This window comes from Pristiophorus japonicus, chromosome 1 (genome assembly GCF_044704955.1).
Source record: "Pristiophorus japonicus isolate sPriJap1 chromosome 1, sPriJap1.hap1, whole genome shotgun sequence".
Lineage (NCBI taxonomy): Eukaryota > Metazoa > Chordata > Chondrichthyes > Pristiophoridae > Pristiophorus > Pristiophorus japonicus.
In genome coordinates, this window is record NC_091977.1 from 256,301,343 (window position 1) to 256,323,194 (window position 21,852).

General features: G+C 45.0%; 1 protein-coding gene across 10 annotated transcripts in view; it reads left to right on the top strand.

Annotated features, from left to right (window-relative positions):
• Positions 1-21,852, top strand: part of LOC139270052 (multiple PDZ domain protein) — a 401,342-nt gene that overhangs the window by 109,224 nt on the left and 270,266 nt on the right. For all 10 annotated transcript variants that reach the window (XM_070888410.1, XM_070888412.1, XM_070888415.1 and 7 more), the window contains exons 9-14: positions 2,304-2,418; positions 6,450-6,538; positions 7,076-7,271; positions 7,724-7,837; positions 16,445-16,524; positions 18,507-18,653. In XM_070888410.1, coding sequence (XP_070744511.1) covers positions 2,304-2,418; positions 6,450-6,538; positions 7,076-7,271; positions 7,724-7,837; positions 16,445-16,524; positions 18,507-18,653 — 741 coding nt within the window. The remainder of the gene's footprint in view (positions 1-2,303; positions 2,419-6,449; positions 6,539-7,075; positions 7,272-7,723; positions 7,838-16,444; positions 16,525-18,506; positions 18,654-21,852) is intronic.

Here is a 21,852-nt window from a genome sequence, read left to right on the forward strand (position 1 = left end):
GAAGGCCAGAGATTGCATACCACGTGTAAACAAATTTCTTTGGAAGTTGCTGATCATATTTTATCTTAACTTTTTCCAGAACATCTTAACATATACCAATAGAATTGAAAATGATTTTGAAATACCTCAGCCCACACCTTTTGCTGAGAGTAGTTGGAAGTTAATTTACAGATGTATTGTAATTCCTACACTTATTAACTGTATTGAGTTCCCAGTCTCAGTCCTGCCATTGGAGGTGGTCCAATTAAAGGTCAGATGTTTCCCTACAGCAAAAGCATGAAGACTAGTTAGTCTGATCACAACAACATCTTGCATTTCTATAGCACATTTAAGGTAGTAAAACGTCCCAAGTTGACTCTCGGGAGTGTTATCAAACAAAATTTGACACCGAGCCACATAAGGAGACATTAGGACAGATGAACGAAAGCTTGGTGAAAGAGCTAGGTTTTAAGGAGGAGATTGAGGTAGAGAGGTTTAGGGAAGCAATTCCAGAGCTTAGGGCGTAGGCAACTGAAGGCATGGCCGCCAATAGTGGAATGATTAAAATCCTGGCAACTGGCTCGATTGATGCTGACAAAAGGAAGATCATCGACAGTCTATCGACTCCGGATCAGTTCCTATGGACTGGAGGGTAGCTAATGTAACACCACTTTTTTTAAAAAAAAAGGAGGGAGAGAGAAAACGGGTAATTATATATCGGTTAGCCTGACATCAGTAGTGGGAAAAATGTTGGAATCAATTATTAAAGACGAAATAGCAGCGCATTTGCAAAGCAGAGACAGGATCTGACCAAGTCGGCATGGATTTATGAAAAAAATCATGCTTGACAAATCTTCTGGAATTTTTTGAGGATGTAACTAGTAGAGTAGACAGTGGATGTGGTATATTTGGACATTCAAAAGGCTTTTGACAAGGTCCCACATAAGAGATTGGTGTGCAAAATCAAAGCATATGGTATTGGGGGTAATGTACTGACGTGGATAGAGAACTGGTTGGCAGACAGGAAGCAGAGAGTCGGGATAAACGGGTTATTTTCAGAATGGCAGGCAGTGACTAGTGGAGTGCCGCAGGGCTCAGTGCTGGGACCCCAGCTCTTTACAATATATATTAATGATTTAGATGAAGGAATTGAGTGTAATATCTCTAAGTTTGCAGATGACACGAAGCTAGGTGGCGGTGTGAGCTGTGAGGAGGATGCTAAGAGGCTGCAGGGCGACTTGGACAGGTTAGGTGAGTGGGCAAATACATGGCAGATGCAGTATAATGTGGATAAATGTGAGGTTATCCACTTTGGGGGCAAAAACACGAAGGCAGAATATTATCTGAATGGCGGCAGATTAGGAAAAGGGGAGGTGCAACGAGAATTAGTCATTGAAAGTTGGCATGCAGGTACAGCAGGCAGTGAAGAAGGCAAATGGCATGTTGGCCTTCATAGCCAGGCGATTTGAATATAGGAACAGGGAGGTCTTACTGCAGTTGTACAGGGCCTTGGTGAGGCCTCACCTGGAATATTGTGTTCAGTTTTGGCCTCTTAATCTGAGGAAGGACGTTCTTGCTATTGAGGGAGTGCAGCGAAGGTTCACCAGACTGATTCCCGGGATGGCAGGCCTGACATATGAGGAGAGACTGGATTGACTGGGTCTGTATTCACTGGAGTTTACAAGGATGAGAGTAGAACTCATACAAACATAAAATTCTGACAGGACTGGACAGGTTAGATGCAGGAAGATATTGGGGAAGTCCAGAACCAGAGGACACAGTCTCAGGATAAGGGGTAAGCCATTTAGGACTGAGATGAGGAGAAACTTGTTCACTCACAGAGTCGTTAACCTGTGAGTTGATGCCAGTTCATTGGATATATTCAAGAGAGAGTTAGATATGGCCCTTATGGCTAAAGGGATCAAGGGGTATGGAGAGAAAGCAGGAAAGGGGTACTGAGGTGAATGATCAGCCTTGATCTTATTGAATGGTGGTGCAGGATCGAATGGCCGACTCCACCTATTTTCTATGTTTCTATCGTGTGTAGCCTGAGAATGCCTAGAAGAACGGAAAATAAAAACAATACAGATAGCTGTAATTAAAAAAAAACTCTGCTTATGCATTTAAAATTAGCGCATGTTCGTAGCGTGGGGGAGGTTTACTGTGTTTCACCATTAGTATAAACAGGACAATTTTTGTCTACCAGACTGATTTAAATAATTATAGCATAATCATATTTTATTAGCAAAGTTAGAACTAGTTTACTTGGACTAGAGAGCATAATATAAATATTATACTTACAATATAAATTATTTTTTTATCAGCCTGAACCATTTTGCTCTGCGGATGTTGATGGTGAAGTATTTGATGTGGAGCTTACAAAAGATATTCACGGACTAGGCATAACCATTGCTGGTTATGTTGGAGACAAAAATTTAGGTACTATAATAGATTTTATGATCTGTTTCTATCCTCTCTTTTTTCTATTCTTTGCATCCTCTCAATGTTGTGAATAAAATGAAATATTTTAAATCTGAATTCCACCACAAAGTCTAAAGTTGTATTTCCCACAATGCCTTAGAGAATATAATTTTCTATTCTACTGAGAATTTGTCAACCTTAAATGTGTTTACTTGTATTTTGTGGGGATGGATTATTGCACTGATGAGGCATGTCCATGTTGGGGTGGAACATATTTCCACTTTTTGGCAATAATATTGGGTAACAAACTTGTTCGATAATGAACCTTAGCCGTAATCGCCGCTGTACAGGTGTGACTTTTTGACAACCTGCATCATAGCCAATTTGGTGCTGCATTATGGGCAGCTTTGTACTGAAGACTTGTGACAATTAGGCGATGAGTTGAGACTGCTGAAATTCATTTCATATCGGATTTAGACACCTGTTGGAGAAATGGAAAGCCTATATGGTAACACATTGCACCATCCAGTCTCCACTTACTGTTTTAACTCTACATTTTAGGCTATATTTTGCAAAAGGAGCTTTGCCTGAGAGTAACGTGGGTCACATGTACATCACGTAACATTATAGGGCGGATTCTGCAATCTGTGCTCCCGTTGAGTGAGGATGTACACCAGGGGCGAAGCCTCATAAAATCGGCATTTAAATCTTACCAAATCTGATATGACATTCAGTAGTGCTCATGATAAATCTGTAATTGTATTGGGAAATGCAGCTACAATTTAATATAGTAGCTAACTTTTATTTTCTTAAGTTTATTTGGTAATCAGTTATTGTAATGGTTTTCTCTAAAGTCAGGGGAAACTCTATTGCACTTCATTTGGTTGAACATTTTAGATTGGATATTACATTTAACTTCACAGGACATGCCAATACCAGTAATAGGGCTGCCAAGTTATTTATTTTCCTGTTTGTGGTTTGAAGATTACTTTGTAAGCTACATGCAACCTCGAGATCAATCTATATTGAGAGTAGCATTAAGTCCACCTTGGCTGCACTGTCACATTTGTTAATATGTTTTGAATGACATTCCAGAGCTTTATAATCACTTCCTTGCTAACTGAAATTGTGGAAATTATTTGCATGGCACTTTATCTTCGGGCCATTTTTTTCTCCATTAATTAATAATTTGAGTGAGGCAGACTTAATGATGTCAACCAATATAGTTCACTTGTGTTGCTTTAGCTTGAGTCTCCCTAACAACATAATTCTAGAAGTGATTCTACAACGGTCCTGGATGATTGAAAGGTAGCAAATATTAACTCTGCCATTCAAGAAAAGCGGGAAAGAAAAGAGGGAACTACATGCCAGGCCTCGGGGAAAATGCTGGAATCTGTTATTGAGGTGGTAATAGGGCACTTAGAAAAGCATAATATGATTAGGCAGAGTCAATATGGTTTTATAAAAGGGAAAACATATTTAACAAATTTATTAGAGTTTTTTGAGGATGTAACTAGCATGGTAGATAAAGGGGAACCAGTGTATGTGGTATATTTGGATTTCCAAAAGGATTCGATAAGGTGCCACATAAAAGATTGCTATGCAAAAAAAGGGATCATTGTGTTGGGGGTAATATATTAGCATGGATAGAGGATTGGTTAACATACAGAAAAGAGATAGGGATAAACAGGTCATTTTCCTATTGGCAGGTTGTAATTAGAGGAGTGTTGCAAGGATCAGTGCTTGGGCCTCGGCTATTTACAATCTATATTAATGACTTGGATGAGGGGACTGAGTGCAATGTATCCAAGACGATACAAAGCTAGGTGGGGAAAGTAAGCTGTGAGGAGGAAACAAAAAGCCTGCAAAGGGATATAGACAGGTTAAGTGAGTGGGCAATAAGACGGCAGATGGAATTTAGTGTAGGAAAATGTGAAGTTATTGACTTTGGTCGGAAGAATAGAAAAACAGTATTTTTAAAATGATGAGAAGCTATTAAATGTTGGTGTTCAGAGAGATTTGGGTATTCTTGTACAGGATACACAAAGTTAGGATGTAGGTACAGCAAGCAATTAAGGAAGGCAAAATGGCATGTTGGACTTTATTGCAAGGGGGTTAGAGTATAAGAGTAAGGAAATCTTACTACAATTGTACATAATAATATGGTGAGACCACACCTGGAACACTGTGCACAGTTTTGGTCTCAAAATCCGAGGAAGGACATACTTGAGGGGATTGACCGGATAGATGTTGAGATGTTGTTTCCCCTCTCTGGAGGGTCAAGAAATAGGGGCATAGTCTCAGATAAGGGATTGGCCATTTAAGACTGAGATGAGGAGGAATTGCTTCACTCGGAGGGTTGTGAATCTTTGGCATTTCCTATCCCAAAGGGCTGTGAAGTATATTCAAAGCTGAGATTGATCGATGTTTGGACCTTAGGGGGCATCAAGGGATATGGAGATCGGGCAGGAAAGTGGAGTTGAGGTCGAGGATTAGCCATGATTTTGAATGGCGGAGCATGCTCGAAGGGCCATATGGCCTACCCCTGCTCCTAATTCTTATGTTGTTGTGTTACCCATCGAAAGAGAAATACACGGGGAGCAGACTTGCAGGGTCTGTTGTATTCACTTAATTTGAAGCGTTCAGGCTGGAAGGTTTGTGTAAGATATTAGTATTTCTTCTTTGATGACATTTAATATTTTATTATGAAGGAAACCATCTGTTTCTGAAAATATGATTGAAAGGAGAAACTATTCATGCCAATTTATATGTTTTATTGGGGTCAAGTTTCGGCCTGAGTTGCTCCTATTTTTTTGGAGCAACTAGTTGAGAATGGAGTATCTTAGAAATTGCAATTCTCGGCATTTAGTTTGCTTCAGTTCTAGTTAGTTAGAACAGTTTCATTTTCGAACAGATTTTTTTTTCAAAAGGGGGTGTGTCCAGCCACTTACACCTGTTTTGCAAGTTTAGGCAGTAAAAACTTACTCCAAACTAACGTAGAATGGAGTAAGTGTAGATTTTTGTACCGCTCAGAAAAACCTTGCCTACATTTATAAATCAGGCATAGGGAACGAGAGATTGGGGGGGGGGGGGAGGCGGAGGGAAGTTTACAAGCATTAAACACCTCACTTTTACAAATAAAGAGCCATCATCAATAAGAAATGATAAATAAATCAATAAATCAACCAATAAATTAATCAAAAAAAATCAATAAATAAAAAATTAAGTTTCTAGTCACCGACTGCAGCAACAGGAGCCCTCCAACAGTGTGCTGGAATGGGGGCCCCCCCAGTGTCTGTCTCTCTCTCTCTCTCTCTCTCTCTCTCTCAGTGTTGGTGTCTCTCTGTGTTTCTGAAAGAGGGGGGGGGGGAAAAAGAGAGGAGCGGGGCGGGAGAGCCGAAACGGGGGTGGTGGCGGGGAGCTGAGCGGGACCTGAAGCTGAAGAGGAGGGAGGCCAGAGTCCGATCTTCGCCGCCCCAATGAGCCCATTTGGCCAGGGCTCGGGGCGGCGTGCTTCGGGGCCCTCCCACACAGCCTCGGGGATCTGCAGCTGCTGCACATGCGCGCACATTAGCGCGCATGTGCAGAGGTCCTGGCACTGTTTTCAGCGCCGTGACCTGGCTCAGCCCCCGACCCCTTGTGCTGCACCACGCCGAGCACAAAAGCGTCCTGAAGAACTCGCAGAATCACAAGGTATGTTTTTGGCGCCCTTTTTCTTCCAGATAGTCGGCGCAGCTTTTCGAGATGCGCCGTTTTTCCAGAGGGTGGAAACTTAGGGCTCATTGTAATGAAAGTAGTTGGTTTTGTATGGCAAATTGGCTTTTTAGCATTCACATTTTGTATTAAAATCCTACTGCGAGAGATACTGAAATTACAGTTTTTGCCAGTTGCATTGGATAGAGCTGCACAGTTGTAAATGACCTGAATTTGACCACCTGTGAAATGAGCTGCTGATTAGCAGTAACTGATATTTAAACACAAGTAGGTTTAAAATTCACACAAAGTGGATGTATATCTGTGCAAATTTCCATGGATGCTTTTGTTTGCAGAGCCCTCTGGTATCTTTGTGAAAAGTATCACTCAAGGAAGTGCGGTTGAGCAGGATGGAAGAATACATGTTGGTGATCAGATAATAGCTGTACGTATAATCCTAAATTACTTCCCATATGGAGAAAACCTTTGCTCTCTTTTATATGCAAATGTACATTGTGCAAAATATAGCAGTGGAAAAGTGATGATCTAGTTCCTTTTCCTGAGGTTTGGCATCGAAGGAAAAGGTATAATATCTCCTATTTTAATCGAAAGCAACACATTTTTTGTTTAAAAATGCACCTTTGTTTGAAAATTCCGATCATGTTACATAATTTTGCGAGTTTATTTTCTTTTCTTCTAATGTTCAGATTTTGTCCTTTTCATGTCTAAAAGCATGTCTAATGTATGCAATGAAAACTTAACAGACGAGTATTTTTGGTTAAAACCTCTTCCTATCAGCCGATACTTTAAAATTTTGACCCATAATTCTATTGCAATTTGAAAACCTATAAATCAGAAAACAGAATCACTGCCTCTTATCTCAGCCAGCTAATCTATCCTTCTTTGTAGAGCTGCCATTTCATAATGGCAGGCGATTTAATCCTAATTTGGACCATGTGGTCTTAATGTGTTTCCATTCTAGGTGGATGGAACAAACATTCAAGGTTTCACTAACCAGCAAGCAGTGGAAATGTTGCGTCATACAGGTCAAACTGTGCGTCTTATTTTAATGAGGAGAGGACTCAAACCAGAAGCCTTAACGCAGTCTGAGGGTAAAGATGAAGTAAAACCTGAGAAGGGTGGAGATGTGCTCACCATAGATGACAAACCTGCTTCAGGTACATTAGTAGTCCCTGTCTGCATCATGTATTTAATTTGCTGTTGTCTCTGCTGATTCAGTTCATGTTCTGTGTTGCACTAGAAATGTGCGCAAAAGCCCTGTCTAGATTATTTAGTTATGCTGGTGTTCATGATAATCCAACTGAAGGCTCTGAAACAGTGCGATAATCTAGATCAAAGTATGTGACTGTATGGAATAATTAAATTGAGGGACTGTTGGAGGAGATGAAGAACTGAAGTGAAAGTACATGAGAAAAAAAAACATTTCCAGTCATATGTTAATCTGAGTTTTTTAAGTCCTTTTCAAAATATGAGAGTTCATTATTGTAACTATTGCCAGTTGGATTGTTGACTTTGTTGCGGTTTTATGCAATTCATGAATTATGTTTGAAATCATAGATTCCTGTAACTAAAACAATTGTTTCCCTTCTCATGTTTATGATCTCTGTAGCAATAACTGAAGTGATTGAAGAACCATTAGCACTGGTGAATAGGATTTCAAATGCTGCCCCAGTTAATGAGCAAGACATTGAAGCTGAATGTGAAGCTAAGTTCACAGCAGCAGGTACATATTATCCTGGTATGAGGTGTTTTTAAAAGAAACTGTCACAATTTTCAGGTTTTTGTGCCAGATATTCCCTTCAATTTAGCATCACTAATCACTGCCAGATTTTTTGTTAAACTTATCAGAGTAATTATTTGCAATGCATTTTTGACTCTGTGCATTTTTGACTCTGTGCATGCATACCCGTTTCCTCCGCGTGTGTGCATTTATCCTGTGGCGCATGCACAGTACGAAACGGTGCGGCCTGCACTGACACGCTTCTCTTGGCTCCGTACGGGGAAGGCCAGGGGATCCATTGGTGGCTGTGGGGAGAGAGAGGATCGAGGGCAAAACGGGTTCGGCGGGGTGGAGGAGAGGAGATGGGATCGAAGGGGGGAGAGGAGGTCAGGAACTCTGGCTGGGGGCGGGTAGAGAAGGTCAGGAACTTGTTGGGGGTACAAGGTCAGGAACTCAGCATGGGAGGGAAAGGTCAGAAACTTGTTGTGGCGTGGGGGGAAAGGTAACCTACGAGGATGAGCCCTGACTTTTCTCTGAGACAGTACCGTGAGCTGTGTCTGAAGCCTGGCAGTCAGAATGAATGGCTCAAATTACACGTGCAAAGTTGATTACTCAGGCATGCAGGATCTAATTACATATTCCAGATACACTGCTAGGTGTGTCTTGTTCTCCAAGGGTACCAGTCAGATCTTGGGTGTTGCAAATGCACAAAACCTTAAACTATAGTATGAGCTGGGAATTGTAATTTGTTCTGTATACCAGCTACTAAAATATAGCTTGTACAGCCACAGGTGCTTTTCTCTCTTTACAGAAGCCAGATCAATACGTGCTCTATCATGACAAGAACATAAGAAATAGGAACAGGAGTAGGCCATACGGCCCCTCGAGCCTGCTCCGCCATTCAATAAGATCATGGCTGATCTGATCATGGACTCAGCTCCACTTCCCCGCCCGCTCCCCATAAACCCCTTATCCCCAGAATCGTTTACGAAACTCTCTATTTTTGTCTTTAAATTTATTCAATGTCCCAGCTTCCACAGCTCTCTGAGGCAGTGAATTCCACAGATTTGCAACCCTCGAGAAGAAATTTCTCCTCATCTCTGTTTTAAATAAGCGGTCCCTTATTCTAAGATCATACCCCCCAGTTCTAGACTCCCCCCATCAGTGGAAACATCCTCTTTGCATCCATCCTGCCAAGCTCCCTCACAATCTTATACATTTCGATAAGATCACCTCTCATTCTTCTGAATTCCAATGAGTAGAGGCCCAACCCACTTAACCTTTCCTCATAACTCATCCCTGGAATCAACCCAGCGAACCCTCTCTGAACTGCCTCCAAAGCAAAGAACAGCTTCAAACCTACAACCAGTTTGTTTTACATAAAATACATGAAAGAACATTATACAGTTTGCAACTGAGAGAAAAGTCAGTATACCCATGTGTCTCAGTAATGAAAAGTGATGGAAGATGCAACTTACTAATTCCATTAATGTGGGAGGCTTCTCTCGCAAAGATATTCAGACTGAACTAGTTCAGATTTTTTAAAATACAGATAACTGTCTTGTAACCTGGGGGAGAAAAGGGGAGAGAGAGAGAAACATGTCACTTGCCTTGAATTCAGTGTTCAAACAATATGGGGGTTAAATTGGGCTCCATAGGACCTGTTTTTCAGGTGCATGTGGCTTCCTAAGTCCCCAAAATGGCAGGCAACAAAAGTGCGACGCCAGCCATATTGGGCAAGGAGACATTAGAGGATTCCTCTACTCATGCCTGAAGCATACGTTTGGCTAAGGGGCCTAATGCCTGCTTCAGCTCCCTGCTGCAGTTTTGGATTGCCCTGAGTCATCCAGTACCAGCCCTGGCTGCACTCGGGGAAACCAACTCTAAACATCACCTGCAATAAAATGGGTAAGTACTCATCATCATTGCCATGACTCATGGTTCCGAGATCCCTGACATCCAACCTCCAGGCACTGCCCCCAACCACCCACTGACCTCCCTTTCTCCCTCCAGGCCCTGACCACCAGGCACTCTAATCTCCCTCCCCTGCAATCACGACCACCAGGCACTCCGAAGGCACAAATCCCTCAAATTCTGGGCTAGCTTGGAGAACTTGGACACTTACCTGTGTGACTACCTATCGCAGCACCATCTTCAGTCTAATGAGGTCTGTTGCCCGGCATCCTGGGCCCCTTGGACCTCACAGTTTATGTGCAAGGTATCAACCCAACGTGAGCGGAGGGGGGGCGGGGTGGCGACCAAAAAGAAAGACCTCCTGAATTTAACCCCCATATCTTTCATGATGTAATGAACCCACTATGGATATTCCACCAACGTTGACTGAAGGTAAAGGAAACCACCTTTATTGATGACCGAAGATGCTTCTCAACGTTATGATCATTTCAGCTAAGTGACTTCCTGGATCTTCCCATTGTTTCTAAGTTATAGTAACTTGCATAGGTAAGCAGTGCTATTGCTGACACATCTCTCAAGCTACGTTACTACTTGAAATAAAGTTGCCTAAGATAAAAACATCATTCTGCACATTAATGCACATATGCCAAATGGAAAGTACTTCACCAGAATTTTGCGATTGGATACCAAGATGCAAAGGCAACTTCCTCCCCCACCTACAGGAAAAATAATTTCCCTTTTTATAAATAAAACATTAAATTATGAGGGAAGCAGCAAGATATGTTTTCAGTTGTTAGGTTCGAACAAAACCCTCCTCATAAGAGTGGTGATATCATTCACTCTAAGGAATTCATATTTACTTAAAGTGAAAATGTTGGTGATTTAGCCTGTATGCATGACACTTGCGTGTGCAGTGTAGAAAATATTCACAATCACTTGACAGTATAGACCTGCATGTTAGTTGACAGCCTGGGGTTGAAATTAAATATCAAAAGTTGATCTGATTTACTTATGGAGATACGTTGTTGTACTTGAGATTGTACTGGTGTTCCAGTAGACAATGGGGGCTAAATTGAGCGAAGTAGGGCCCGTTTTTTAGGTTCTAGTCGGCCACCTAATGCTTGAAATGGGGTCTGTGATGCGCGTGCCCAATTCTGATGGGAAGTGCGCAGGACACTATCTTGGTAAAGAGGATCTTGTGCACGCACCTAACGACCGCTAGCACCATGCCTAACCGGCAGATCATGACACAAATCAGTGTGCAATGCTGATTTGATGCTAATGCTGCCATCTTCCAACTATACATGCCCACTTCAGCCAACCTTAACCTTAGGGAGCAATTCTCTTACCTCAACTTTAGCTAGGACCAATGCTTGAGATGTCTTCGCTTAGCAAAAGAGGTCGTGACTGAAATCTGACAACTGCTGCAGCCACAACTGCAACCTCAAAGCAGGGCAAGGACTGCATTGCTGTGGCTGTCAAGGTGACCATAGTTCTGAACTTTTATGCATCTGTCTCCTCCAGACTGCTGCTAGAGATACAAGTAACATCTCACAGTTTGCAGTGCACTGCTGCATAAGGGACATCACTGAAGCGTACTATACACAGAGAAACAGTTTAATCTCCAGAATCAAGCAGGTGGAGCGAGCAGAAGGGGTTGCATAGAATGCAGGCTTCCCCATGGTGCAGGATGGATTGACCGCACACACATTACCATGCATGCGCCTCATGTAAACTTGGCCATTTTCATGAACCAAAAAGGATTCCACTCCCTCAATGTGCAGGAGCCCTGCAGTACTCAGCTGAGCAGGTACAAAGATTTGTAGTAGTATCTTGCATGCTGCACAACCTCCCCATTATAAGGGAACAGCCCTTGCCATCACCTATCATGCGAGAAGCTGAGGAGCATGAAGAAGAGGAGAGGAGGAAGTGTAACAGGAAGTGAAGAAACAGGAAGAGGAAGGGCAGCTACATCATAGACAGCCTTTTTCTGCCCTGGCTCTGTGATAAAATAATTCCTGAGCAATATTAGTAACCTAAATCACAACTCCCTATACACCAACAGTCCCACACTCCTTACGTTTCCTCTAACACTGACCATCACATTGTCCCATTTCCGATAACACAAAAATAAAACCCACCAGAAAATGCACATTCCAATCCAATTTTATAAATTCAATCATATGCATATAAAATTAAACTAACCACCCATATGCATTTCCATAGTGCCTGTTTTCCGTGTGCCTTTGCCTCCTAGTGCTTCTACGAGGTGCTTCCCCAGTGACTGCAGCATGGCTGGTAGAAGGCTGCTGACCTCCAATTGAGGAGACTGCAGATGGCCTTGAGGCGACCTTGAGCAACTCTGGCCTAGAGGGTTCAGCTTCAGATTGTACCATCTTGGCTTGGGCTGCAGCAGCCTGGGCTGGCTGACAAGCAACAGAAAGGGCACTGGCAGAGTGGCAGGGATGGGAGCAGGAATGCTGTTGTCCTGAGGGAGAACAGCAGGTTTACATAGGAACAAGAACATTTAGCCCCTCAAGCCTGTACTGCCATTCAGTGAAATCATGGCTGGCCTGCGATCCAACTCTATATACCTGCCGTTGCCCCACATCCCTTAATATGTTTGGTTCGCGAAAATCTATCAATCTCAGATTGATCTAGCATCAATTGCTGTTTGCGGAAGAGAGTTCCAAACTTCTACCACCCTTTGTGCGTCGAAGTGTTTGTTAATTTCACTCCGGAAAGGTCTGGCTCTAATTTTTAGACTATACCCCCGAGTCCTAGACTCCCCAATCAGAGGAAATAGTTTCTCTCTTCTACCCTATCTGTTCCCCTTAATATCTTGAAAACTTAACTCAAATCTCTCCTTAATCTTTTAAATTATATGGAATACAATCCTAATTTGTATAATCTCTCTTCATAATTTAACCCCTGGATTTTGGGTATCATTCAGTAAACCCACGCTACGCTCCCTCCAATGCCAATATATCCTTTCTAAGGTATGGTGCCCAGAACTACTCTCAGTACTCCAGGTATGGTCTAACCAGGGCTTTGTATAGCTGCAGCATAACTTCTACCCCCTTGTTGTATTCTAGTCCTCTAGATATAAAGGCCAACATTTCATTAGACTTTTTGATTATTTTCTGCGCCTGTTCATGACATTTTAATGATCTATGTACCTGGACCCCCAAGTCTCTTTGAACCTCCATGGAGCCACTGCCATTCTCCTGGGGCAGTGCCTCAGCAATCCTACTAATCTGTTGGAACACAGATTAATGGACTGGTTTAAGGCCCTGGAAGCCCCTTTGAGCAATGGTATTCAGAGATACGATGGCAGCAGTCTGAGTTTCCACTACAGCAGTCAGACCGTTGGAAGCTGTTTGTGTTGTGATGGAAACTGTGCTGCTATGCAAGCAGTGACATCGACCATCAGACGCTGCATCATGGTGGGTTCCACAGGTGTGCTGAATGAGGTGACCACCTGTTCCATTCTGGAAAGAATGGGCGTCAAGCTCTGCGCAAATCCCTGTGCCAAGTTGGTGCTGGACTCCTCCATGCTCCATGACATTGTGTGTAGGATTTCTGATAGGCTTTCCAGTCCACAAGCATTTGGTTATGTACACACATTGCCCTTCTTCTGTAGCCTATAAAACTCCTCTGCAGCAGAACTAGTGTGCGACCTCAACCTCCAGCAAGGTTTTCCTGCTGCCCTGCCTCCTGCGCACTTGTGCTTGGTTTCTCACCAGTTGCAGACCCCTCCTCTATTCTAGCCCTTAATACACGAACAGTGTCTGTCTGAGTTGTTGGCTGCGAGTGTAAGAAAGATTGACTGTGTCTCTTCACCTTCATTGTCTTCTTCCTCTTCCTCCTTTGATTAGATGGTTCCAGTTCTTGGGTATCTGAAATGAAAAAGAGAAAAGAGTTGGGTTGTGTTGAGAGGAGAAAGTAAGAAGTGCACGCCGATGCCATTTTCTGCTTGTGAGTCTGCAGAGATTGAGGGATGATGGAGAAGTGGGAGGTGAGGTGGAGGATTAGATATGTGGATACCCTCATCATCAATCCCTCCAGCCCAGCCAGTAGCCACGGTCTCAGCACTGCTCCTTCCCATGATGGCCAGCATTGTCTCCTTCATGGGGGTTAAAACATGCAGCTGCGCTTGTCTTCCGTCAGTTAATTCCTGCTTCCTCCTGTTATGTGCCACTTTCTCCTGCAAGAAAGAGGAAAGTGTGTCGGTGGGTGGCGTGCAATATGTTTAGGTGATGTTGCTGTCATAGTTGAATAGCTTTCAGTGTATGTGAAACATAGAAACGTAGAAAATAGGAGCAGTAGTAGGCCATTCGGCCCTTCGAGTCTGCACTGCCATCTTGGTCCTAAATTTCCTACCCGTATCCTGAGACTGTGATCCCTTGTTCTAGACTTCCCAGCCAGGGGAAACATCCTCCCCACATCCAGTCTATCTAGCCCAGTCAGAATTTTATATGTTTAATGAGATCCCCTCTAGTGAATACAGGCCTAGTAGACTCAATCTCTCCTCATACGACAGTCCTGCTATCCCAGGAATCAGTCTGGTGAACCTTCGCTGTACTCCCTCTGTGGCAAATATATCCTTTCTTAGGTAAGGAGAGCAAAACTGCACACAATACTCCAGATGCGGTCTCACCAAGTTGTGGGTGGGAGGCTTACAACACTGCTAAGTGTGTGAGGGGGAGGTAAAGCATATGAATTAAAGGGTTGAGAACTGATTGATAGAGATTGTTGGTAGGTGGGTGATGGGGGTGTAGTGGATGAGGCTAGTGGTACAGCTGGTAGGATATGCCCTTTGAAGATGAACTCACTCACCTTGACAATCCATGTCGGATCGTTAAACTTGTTCCTGCACTGCATCCATGTTCTTGGAGCATCACTCATGGCATTGATCTCCACCGTTACTTCTTGACGCTGCCTTCTGAGGATCTGTCTGGAGGGCCTCCTACCCTGCTGCAGGTATAGGATGTCTCTCCTTCCCTCCACCTCCAGCACCAAGACCTCCAGTGCATTGTCAGAAAATATTGGTGCTCGCTTTCTTGCATCTTCAATCATTCCTCAAAGTATAATAGTCTAGTTTCACTTTTCAAAAATCTTCCACCATTTCTTCGAGCTGCAGTGCACCTCCCCATAAGAGATGCAAGTTGCCTTTGAGTAGAACTATCCATTCGTGATAACAGGCCCCGTGCTTTGCGTGCTGCCAATAAATAGTGCGGATAGCACTGGCTGCACACAACAATCATTGACAACAGCAGGTGGCAACAATTTAACGTGCTGCCTGCAAAGCAACGAACAGGGGTGCGGGTTAATCGCGTACTGCGATCCCCACACCAGTTTTCAGGGATTAGCCAAATTAACCCCCCATACTTCTAAGTCTCTCCTCAGCATGACCTCAGCACAATATCAGTCTGGTCTCTAGCAGAGACCGTTTTCACAAAACATAATATCCGAAAATCCCTTGCTACTTCTAAATTATGGCCTTCCTGATCAATTGAGAGTGATGCAGATGTTGTTGCAATTTTGTGAAAGCACTTAAGCATGCAAATAAATTTAGCGTTACACTTTTTGTAAACTAAGCCTGTTTGGAAGAAATGAATTTTACGTAACCTTGTTTACTGTCTGTGGCATTCTGTGATCAGTGACCAGAGATGTGCCTTCAGAAAATGAAACCCAGTTCGTTCCTCGTCTTTCCCATCATTGAGCTATCTAGGATTGGCGGTCCTATCTTTAGAATTAGTAAAATTAAACATATCTGTGCCAGCACGCTCAAGTAATGTGTAAGTTGAATTGATAACTTGTACAATTGGCATGTCGACAAGATTCCTCTAATACTGAAGCTTGCTTTTTTTCCTTTGTGTTTTACACTATGTCCCCTCAAGTTGCTATAATTAATCACAAGGCAATTTTGTAAAGCAGCTTACATGCACATTCATAATAATGCATTAAGGGAAGCCATTCGTTTAATGTGATCATTTTTAGTAGCAAGCTTGTTACTAAAGTGCTTAAAATGGGGGAAGAACTGCTCCCATCTGACAGTAAACTTGAGATGTTTATTCAACCTCCTTTTTTTTGATTGTTTCAGTCATTTAGATTGGTAACATTCAACTGCTGTTTATTTTCTTTTCGTTCCGGGATGTGGGCATAGCTGGCAAGGCCAGCATTTATTGCCCATCCTGAATTGCCCTTGAGAAGGTGGTATTGAACCACCTTCTTGAACCACTGCAGTCCGTGTGTTGAAGGTTTTCCCACAGTGCTGTTAGTGTGGAAGTTCCAGGATTTTGACCCAGTGACCGTGAAGGAGCATAGATATATTTACAAGTCAGCATGGTGTGTAACTTGGAGGGGAATATGCAGGTGATGGTGCTCCCTTCCGCCTATATTTGAACAAAGAACTGCTGATTTGATTTTTAGAACCTGGAGTATTACAATCATTTGCATATCGCGATGGGGAGGAAGGAGAGGAATATTTTGAAGAAAGATTTTGTTGATTTGGGAAATTTTTTATTGCAATGACTAAAATGTTAAATATTTACAAAATCAAATGGTAAATAAATTGAATATACATTTTTAAACATACAATGTTGTAAAGAGGGTTTTAAAAAAAATTGTGGGGCAACACAAATCTTAAGTGAAATAAGCATGATTTGTTTTGTTAATCCTCTATCACACCAGGCTTTCAGCTCAGCTCATCAGAAGAGGAAAGCCTTTGTGTTAAATGGCAGGAGATTCTGGGAGCCAACTATAAAATTGTGGTATGTAAATTTAAGATACACATGTTACTTGTTAATAATTTCTACATACAATAAGCTTGTATAGAATAACCTACAGTCAAATGCACAAATCCTTTTGAGACAAACCCTTTGCAGCTACAAAATAACCGTGATCCATGATCCACCTACTTCGATTTGAAGCCATTGTCTTTGGTCCCTGCCACAAACTCCGTTCCCTAGCCACCAACTCCATCCCTCTCCCTGGTCACTGTCTGAGACTGAACCAGACTGTTCACAATCTTGGCATGCTATTTGACCCTGAGATGAACTTCTGACCACATATCTGCTCCATCACCAAGACTGCCTACTTCCACCTCTGATACATCGCCCTTCTCCACCTCTACCTGAGGTCATCCGCTGCTTTTGTTGCCTCTAGACGTGACTATTCCAATGCTCTCGTGGCAAGGCCTCCCATAAGAACATAATAAATAGGCCTTCTGACCCCTTGAGCCTTTTCCGCCATTCAATAAGATCATGGCTGGTCTGATCTTGGCCTCAACTCCACTACCCTGTCCTCTCCCCATAACCCTTGACTCCCTTATCCTTCAATAATCTGTCTATCTCCAACTTAAATATATTTAATAATTCAATATTCAATCCACCTTCCACCCTTCATATGCTTGAACTCATCCAAAATTCTGCTGCCTGTGTCCAAGTCCTGTTCACCCATTACCCCTGTGCTCGCTGACCTACATTTACTTCTGGTCTGGCAATGCCTCGATTTTAAAATTCTCATCTTTCTTTTCAAATTCCTCCATGGCCTCACCCTTCCCTATCTCTTGAACCCCCTACAACCCTCCGAGATCTCTGCGCTCCTCCAATTCTGGCCTGCGAATCCCAGATTTTAATCGCTCCACCATTGGCGGGCTTGCTTTTAGCTGCCTGGGTCCTAGGCTCTGGAGTTCCTTCTCTAAGCTTCTTCTCCTCTCTACCTCTCTCCCTCTATAAGACGCTCCTTAAAACCTACCTCTTTGACAAAGCTTTTTGTCATCTACCCTAATATCTCCTTATGTGACTCTGTGTCAAATTCTGTTTGATAACGCTCCTGTGAAATGACTTGAGGCATTTTGCTACATTAAAGTCACTATATAAATGCAAGTTGTTCCATGTTGGAGATAGTATGTGGCCTACACTACTGCATTTTTAAAATTTCACAAAGTTTGTGTAATTTAATGACCAAATGCATTTTTTAAAATGACTGGGAATTTTCAAACGAATTCAACATTTGTAGAAAGGTTAGAAATATAAAAGTCGGATGGAAGAAAAATAAATGAATTAGACATGAGAGAAGTGAAGGAATGACTGGATTTCTGATCATCAACATTCTGGGATTGGTAGCACAGACAATTAGTTGTGCTAGTATTCTATGGGCCCGAATTTGGTGGACTTTTCTTGGTGGTCTCCCTGTTTTCTGGGCACTCTCCCATCCGAGCGAGTTTGGTGAGGTCCTCATGCTGGTGGGGAGAGAAGACTGCTGGGGACGTGCGCCGGCATGCAACGCTGACAAAAGTCTGCCCGCCCGCTCCCTCACGAGATTGGTCTGTGCGGTCCTCCGCTCCAGCAGCAGAAAAGACCGCTTTCTTTTCCAGTGATTTAGGGGGATAGGGTCCTCTGAAGGATTTGTTGTAGTCTTTTTTTTCATGTGTTTAAAATTTTCTTTTCATGTTCTCTTCCCCCCACCCGCCCCCCCCCCGAACCTGACTATCCTCGCCGTTAATTCGCCGAGGATTGCATTTGCCACCCCATTTTTTCCGCCGGGCTTTTTTCCCCCAAAATTTCCGCCCAAAGTACCGTCAGGATCTTAGCGGTCCTTTCGACAGTACATGGGCGGAACCAAGGTTTGACCAAACTCGGGCCCTCTAACCCTACACTTTTAAAAATATTAATTAGATCCAATCATTCATTTTTAGCTTGAAATTTCTTTTAATCAAAAATGATTGGCTGAGTTATACTTTTATTTTCAGGTGACCCAGGTAACAAAGTTCAGTGAAAACAGTGGCCTCGGCATAAGTTTAGAAGCCACAATTGGGCATCACTATATTCGTTCCATCCTCCCTGAGGGGCCTGTGGGACGTAATGGAAAACTATACAGTGGAGATGAGCTCTTAGAGGTAAGTTTTAACTTGGCTTGCATTGTTCTCTGCACAGATAACGTTTGTGTTAATTAGTGTTTGATATTAAAATATTTTATTATGCACTATTTAAATAGGGATTATTGATTAAAACTATCCTTCATTTTTTCTCTTTGAAGTAGAAAATGTAACTTATCACATTTCAAATTGTTCAGAATATTTAGATTGGAATAGTTTTCCTTATATATGTTGTACAGCGATAGTTATATTCCAGTGATTTTGTATTTGGAAACCTGTTGAGGTTCTGCTCTTTAAAGAAAGGCACTTTTTTTTTGAGGCAGAAGAGGTTTTGTACCTGTGTTCAAATGAGCTCGGCAAGAACAATAAAAAGTGACCTCTTCAGCTATCTCTGCTTTATACATTACTGACAGAACCACTATAAGGATATTGCATCAGACTTTTTGTGTTGAATAGATGGCTGTTACAACTACCAAAAAAATAACTTCCTAACCGGCTCATTAGATTTGTGGGCATTACTTTTTCAGGGCAGTGAGAGATTACTTTTACCAATGAACTTTCTCTGTCATAAGTGTTGAAACTTTTGGGGAACTTTTAACCCCACGCCCCCCCCAATGACAGGCGGATGGGGGGCAGGGGTTAAACATTACAAATTGCATAATGCGACCCCAATCTGTCGCGTACATACCTGCTGCCATTTTTACGGTGGTGGGTTCCGTGGCGTGTCTGTATAATATTTAAATCAGGCCCCCACGGTACAGTTGGGAGCTGATTTAAAGTTAATGCTGGCCTGTCAGGTTTCCCAGGACGTGGGGAAACCCAGCAGCGAAATGGAGATGGAAGCAGCTGGATCAAGCAGGCAGGCAAGTGCTTTTTGTAGCACTGCTTGTGAGCCTGGAAGAGCAGGAGTGCTCCACTCATCCCCTCAAGCAAATCTTCTGCAGCGATCAGTTGACTACCTCCCCCCACCCCCCACCCCCTTCTGCCCCGCGATCTGTCGCTCTCTCCCTCCTGATTGGCAGTCCGACCCCTTCTGACCTGCCATCATTCCTGGCTACCAGGGACTGTCCCAAACGGTCTCCAGCTGTGTCCTTCTGCTGCTGGCTTTCCAGCCCGGCAGCCGACCAACCTATCAATCAGAGATAGAGTAAAAAGTACGATAATGTGGTTCGGCCGTTAAACTCGGCAAGACCTCCGCGTTCCCGGAATTTCCGGATTTCTACTTGTAACTGCGCTTATCCACTCCCTCCTCGTAAATATTAGAGCCATTCTTTTTGCAAGCAATGGAGAAATTTCCAGTAGAAATTTGACTCATCTGCACTTGAGTTTTTTTTTGCTCATTCATTCTAAAGAATAAATTATTGCAAATAACTGGCATTCTATCCAGGACACAAACTGGTGGTTGAGACAGTAGTTAGTTGAGGCTCAATGTAAATTAATTAATTACCAATGTAGAGGTCTTCCATTGAGCTACACATCACAGTTGCATGTCACTTGTCTATATATCTTTCTTTTCCTGCTGCTGACCTCCTCGGCCACCTCCAGCCAATGCCGCCTTTGGTGCAGCAAGCTTCTCCCGTTGCTGGCGAAGAGCATCTCTTTCCGACTCCTAACTACACCCAGCAATGCCTCATTTAAGTCGAGGCACAGCCTGTGACTGTCCTGAATCCATGGTGAAACGTCTTCCTCTCTTTGTGCAAACTCCTAATTATGGGCCCAAGTTTCGAGCCGCGCCTAGAACGGTGCAGTCCCGACCTGGACGCCCGTTTTTCGCGCCACAAAGTGCGCCTAAAAAAAACTTCCAGATTCTCCAGCTCCCTGCAGGTCGTTTGCAGCTCGGCGCGGCGCAGCAGGAGCTGTAGGGGGCGGAGCCAGGTCCCTGCGCTGAAAACAGTGCCGGGACCTCTGCACATGCGCTACTGTGGGCGCGCATGTGCAGTAGCTCCAGGCGCCCAAAACTGTGTGGGAGGGGCCGAAGCACGTAGCCCCGAGCCCTGGCCGAATGGCCTCACTGGGGCTGCGTGAATAAGGCTCCTCCCACGGCCAGCTCCTGCTTCCTCCCGACCCGACTCGACACTCGCTCCCCCCCCCCGCCTCCGGACTGGACCCGACCCGACTCCCCCCGCCTCCGGACCGGACCTCCCACCACCACCCCGCCCCCCGACCCGACCCGCGATCCCGACCCGACCCAACGCCACCTACCTGTAAATCTGGTGCTGGGGATGAGCCCTGCCCGAAGTCTTGGGCCCGGCCCGTTCAGCCTCTCTCCCCCTTCTCCTTTCTCCCCTCCCCCCCCCCTCCCATCTCCTTTCCCCCCCCCCCTCCCATCTCCTTTCCCCCCCCCCTCTCCCCTTCTCCTTTCCCCCCCTTCTCCTTTCCCCCTCCCCCCCTTCTCCTTCTACCCCTCCCCCTTCTACCCCTCCCCCTTCTACCCCTCCCCCTTCTACCCCTCCCCCTTCTACCCCTCCCCCTTCTACCCCTCCCCTTCTACCCCTCCCCCTTCTCCCCCTCCCCCTTCTCCCCCCCGCCTCCCCCTTCTCCCCCCCGCCTCCCCCTTCTCCCCCCCGCCTCCCCCTTCTCCCCCCCGCCTCCCCCTTCTCCCCCCCGCCTCCCCCTTCTCCCCCCCGCCTCCCCCTTCTCCCCCCCGCCTCCCCCTTCTCCCCCCCGCCTCCCCCTTCTCCCCCCCGCCTCCCCCTTCTCCCCCCCGCCTCCCCCTTCTCCCCCCCGCCTCCCCCTTCTCCCCCCCGCCTCCCCCTTCTCCCCCCCGCCTCCCCCTTCTCCCCCCCGCCTCCCCCTTCTCCCCCCCGCCTCCCCCTTCTCCCCCCCGCCTCCCCCTTCTCCCCCCCGCCTCCCCCTTCTCCCCCCCGCCTCCCCCTTCTCCCCCCCGCCTCCCCCTTCTCCCCCCCGCCTCCCCCTTCTCCCCCCCGCCTCCCCCTTCTCCCCCCCGCCTCCCCCTTCTCCCCCCCGCCTCCCCCTTCTCCCCCCCGCCTCCCCCTTCTCCCCCCCGCCTCCCCCTTCTCCCCCCCGCCTCCCCCTTCTCCCCCCCGCCTCCCCCTTCTCCCCCCCGCCTCCCCCTTCTCCCCCCCGCCTCCCCCTTCTCCCCCCCGCCTCCCCCTTCTCCCCCCCGCCTCCCCCTTCTCCCCCCCGCCTCCCCCTTCTCCCCCCCGCCTCCCCCTTCTCCCCCCCGCCTCCCCCTTCTCCCCCCCGCCTCCCCCTTCTC